The following is a 4,500-nucleotide window of genomic DNA, read 5'->3' as shown; positions in this document are numbered from 1 at the left end:
CTAGCGGTATAAACTTGTTCATCACAACATGTCTGTAGCTCGTGGCCGAGATATCCTAGCGGTATAAACTTGTTCATCACAACATGTCTGTAGCTCGTGGACGAGAAATTCTAGCGGTATAAACTTGTTCATCACAACATGTCTGTAGCTCGTGGCCGAGACCTCCTAGCGGTATAAACTTGTTCATCCCAACATGTCTATAGCTCCGGGCCGAGATATCCTAGTGGTATACACTTGTTCATCACAACATGTCTGTAGCTCGGGGCAGTGAAATCCTAGCGGTATACACTTGTTCATCACAACATGTCTGTAGCTCGTGGCCGGTATAAACTTGTTCATCACAACATGTCTGTAGCTCCGGGCCGAGAAATTCAAAGCTGCGTTATATCAACTAAAAAAATACCACAGAAAAAAACAATTTGAACTGTTAAAGAAGTTCTTTGTATTAGGCCTTTAGGTCGTTAACAATCTTATAACATCCAGTTTCAACTAAACTATGACAATAATCCATGTTCACATTATGTAGAAAGTTAATATCAAGATGACGATGTTGAAGTAATGACGATGTATTTTTTTTTTTTTTCCGTCGCTAATACTCGCAACGAACATTGATAATTTAATAGGAACAATTTTTGATAAGTTTCCATTTTAAATGAGCTGATAACACTCATACCGCAGTTTTCGTGTTAACACTATAGAGTCTCGATGAAATAAAATTCGCACTAAAAAACACCTCTACATGATGTAACCTTTTACTCAGTGGGTCTGTTTGTTCGTAGCTCCCCGGAAGTGATGTTACTGATGCATTTCTTCAGACTGAGCCGGAAGCTGTTGCCGTTTAAAATCCCTCGTCGTGCTATCGTCTTCTTGCGGGTGACCGAGTCACTAAAATCCGAGTCCTGAAGTGTTATATATGGACTGATGACCGACTGAGCGCATAGTAAATAGTCCAGATACCCACGGATTCTCGGGGTCAGCGGATCGGGATCGGCGCCTAACATGTTTACGAGGAGATAAGGAACCCAACACACCAATACAAGCAGTGTTCTTAAAATGGCCATAGTGTTGATACGGACGTAGCTAGCTCGTTCGTCGATCCTGTCTAATTTTGTAAGTCCTGTGCTACATATCTTATAGACTATCCACATATGACAGAGGGCAGTCAGGGTCACAGGGGTCACGCTTATTAGGCCCTCCACGATGAACCACACGGTCTCGTTTCTACTAGAATACGCATTCTTGAGTTGGCAGATGCCATTATTATCGTAAGATAGCTTAATGTTGAAGACGACGGTGATGGTGATGAAAGTGCCAATGTGTATCACCCAGATCAGGACGACGATCAGCAGGACGGTGGTCAGCGTGAAATGACGACGGTAGAAAGGAAAGGAATACATAATGATGAGGCGTTGTAGGGCGACTAGCAGGTTCTTAAAAATAATGATTCCCAAAATGGCAGAGGTGATGTGCCACGCTGTACACACCTCATGTCCTTCATCCCAGCTAGGATGCAGTAGACCATAAATTCTCAGTGGAATTCGCACGCTACAGATCAGACCATCGCTAATAGCAAGTGTGAAGAATAACGACATAATTTGACGAGCAAATTGAGTCTTGACCTTTCCAAAAGTCCACATTACTTTGATATTTCCACCACATCCGAGAAACACCATGATGGTTAGGATGGTCAGTTCAACGTACGTGCTGCTCTTGTGGTTGAGTAAGGAGTCGACCCATGATGTAGGCGTGGTAGTCGCCATGGTAACTGATGATCCGTTCAACCTGTGTTAAACAAACAGACAATGGTAATCACGTCAGTGTTTTTCAGAGTTCTACAGATAGAGAAGGGAATTCAAAACATTCACAAAAGGGACAAAGGAGTTATTTCTTTTTTCAGTTGAGTTCTAATTAGTACTCCTCGGGTTGTCCACAGGGATATTAAATGTAATACATTTGACCAAAGCTCGGATTGAAGGTATATTTTTTTAAGGAAACCTCAACGTTCTTATCGATTTGTTGAATGCTTCAGATACGTCAGAAATTCTTTTATTTTAAATATTTACAAATGTGGAACTAAAAACTGTAAGAAATGTACATGTAGTATATATTACTTAAGGCGCACATCAATTCCATCACAAATAACAAGTATTGTTTAACGATCTTGAACCAATATAAATGGCAAGGTTGTTTATGGTGGGAAACAAAAGACAACATACGACATTAAATGAATGGTCGATGGGATTTCTATAGAAACCATTGGATGGTCACCATGTTCGAACCGTACTGGTTTCGCTTTCTCTCTTTGTATTACGAAATTTAAGACAATTCTACTGAAACTGTGCATAATATTATTAAGAAAATAGCGTGGATACTTCATGAAATCATTGATGAAATGGCACAAGTTCGACTCTTAAGCCTGTTCGAACTGATAGTCAAGACTCTCCGGTAACGCAGGGTTTTACAAAAGTGGAATTTCCCAACAAGTAGACGGATGCCATTTACATCAGTTATCCTACATCAAAAGTCCGTCAAACCTAATATTCTACCGCAGTTCAAACGCAAAAGTACCCCTTTAATTTCCTAGTTATTCTAAACCAATCGCTCCAAAAGAATTCAACTACAATTAAACGCTACATCAGCTGAATTATCAGTGTTACAGTCCTAGTACCATTATATCAATGTTACAGTCCTAGTACCATTAGATCAGTGTTACAGTCCTAGAACCATTAGATCAGTGTTACAGTCCTAGTGCCATTAGATTAGTGTTTCAGTCCTAGTACCATTAGATAGTGTTACAGTCCTAGTACCATTAGATCAGTGTTACAGTCCTAGTGCCATTAGATCAGTGTTTCAGTCCTAGTACCATCAGATCAGTGTTTCAGTCCTAGTACCATTAGATCAGTGTTTCATTCCTAGTACCATTAGATCAGTGTTACAGTGCTAGTACCATTAGATCAGTGTTTCAGTCCTAGTCCCATCAGATCAGTGTTTCAGTCCTAGTTCCATCAGATCAGTGTTTCAGTCCTATAACCATTAGATCAGTGTTACAGTCCTAGTACCATTAGATCAGTGTTTCATTCCTAGTACCATCAGATCAGTGTTTCAGTCCTAGTACCATCAGTATAGTGTTTCAGTCCTAGAACCATTTGATCAGTGTTACAGTCCTAGTACAATTAGATCAGAGTTACAGTCCTAGAACCATTAGATCAGTGTTACAGTCCTAGTACCATCAGATCAGTGTTTCAGTCCTAGTACCATTAGATCAGTGTTTCAGTCCTAGAACCATTTGATCAGTGTTACAGTCCTAGTACCATTTGATCAGTGTTACAGTCCTAGTACCATTAGATCAGAGTTACAGTCCTAGAACCATTAGATTAGTGTTACAGTCCCAGTACCATTAGATCAGTGTTTCAGTCCTAGTACCATTAGATCAGTGTTACAGTCCTAGTACCATTATATCAGTGTTTCAGTCCTAGTACTATTAGATCAGTGCTACAGTCCTAGTACCATTAGATCAGTGTTTCAGTCCTAGAACCATTATATCAGTGTTACAGTCCTAGTACCATTTGATCAGTGTTACAGTCCTAGTACCATTAGATCAGTGTTACAGTCCTAGTACCATTAGATCAGAGTTACAGTCCTAGAACCATTAGATTGGTGTTACAGTCCCAGTACCATTAGATCAGTGTTTAAGTCCTAGGACCATTAGATCAGTGTTACAGTCCTAGTACCATTATATCAGTGTTTCAGTCCTAGTACCATTAGATCAGTGCTACAGTCCTAGTACCATTATATCAGAGTTACAGTCCTAGAACCATTAGATCAGTGTTACAGTTCTAGTACCATTAGATCAGAGTTACAGTCCTAGAAACATTAGATCAGTGTTACAGTTCTAGAACCATTAGATCAGTGTAACAGTCCTAGTACCATTATATCAGTGTTACAGTCCTAGTACCATTAGATCAGTGTTTCAGTCCTTTTACCATTATATCAGTGGTACAGTCCTAGTACCATTAGACCAGAGTTACAGTCCGTTACAGTCCTAGAACCATTAGGTCAGTGTTACAGTCCTAGTACCAGTAGATCAGTGTTACAGTCCTAATTAGATCAGTGTTACAGTTCTAGTACAATTAGATCAGAGTTACAGTCCTTTTACCATTATATCAGTGGTACAGTCCTAGTACCATTAGATCGGTGTTACAGTCCTAGAACCATGGTATCAGTGTTACAGTCCTAGAATCATTAGAACAGAGTAACAGTCCTAGAACCATTAGATAAGTGTTAGAGTCCCAGTACCATTATATCAGTGTTACAGTCAGTCCTAGAACCATTAGATCAGAGTTATAGTCCTAGAACCATTAGATCATAGTTACAGTCCTAGAACCATTATATAAGTGTTACAGTCCTAGTACCACTAGATCAGTGTTACAGTCCTATAACCATTAGATCAGTGTTACAATCCTAGAACCATTAGAAAAGATTTACAGTCCTAGAGTACCA

General features: G+C 39.6%; 1 protein-coding gene across 1 annotated transcript; it reads right to left on the bottom strand.

Moving 5' to 3' along the window:
• Positions 1-752: 752 nt before the first annotated feature.
• On the bottom strand, positions 753-1,760 carry LOC110464577 (neuromedin-U receptor 2-like). The gene has a single exon (XM_021519855.1). The coding sequence runs from the start codon at positions 1,758-1,760 to the stop codon at positions 753-755; it is 1,008 nt and encodes a 335-aa protein (XP_021375530.1).
• Between the last annotated feature and the right edge of the window lie 2,740 nt (positions 1,761-4,500).

Source organism: Mizuhopecten yessoensis, unplaced genomic scaffold (assembly GCF_002113885.1).
Source record: "Mizuhopecten yessoensis strain PY_sf001 unplaced genomic scaffold, ASM211388v2 scaffold11011, whole genome shotgun sequence".
Lineage (NCBI taxonomy): Eukaryota > Metazoa > Mollusca > Bivalvia > Pectinida > Pectinidae > Mizuhopecten > Mizuhopecten yessoensis.
The sequence above is the reverse complement of the archived record's forward strand: the minus strand, read 5'-3'. Positions and strand labels throughout refer to the sequence as shown.

Coding starts and splice junctions, on each gene's coding strand:
- LOC110464577 (XM_021519855.1), bottom strand. CDS start 1,760: ATGGCGACTACCACGCCTACATCATGGGTCGACTCCTTACTCAACCAC.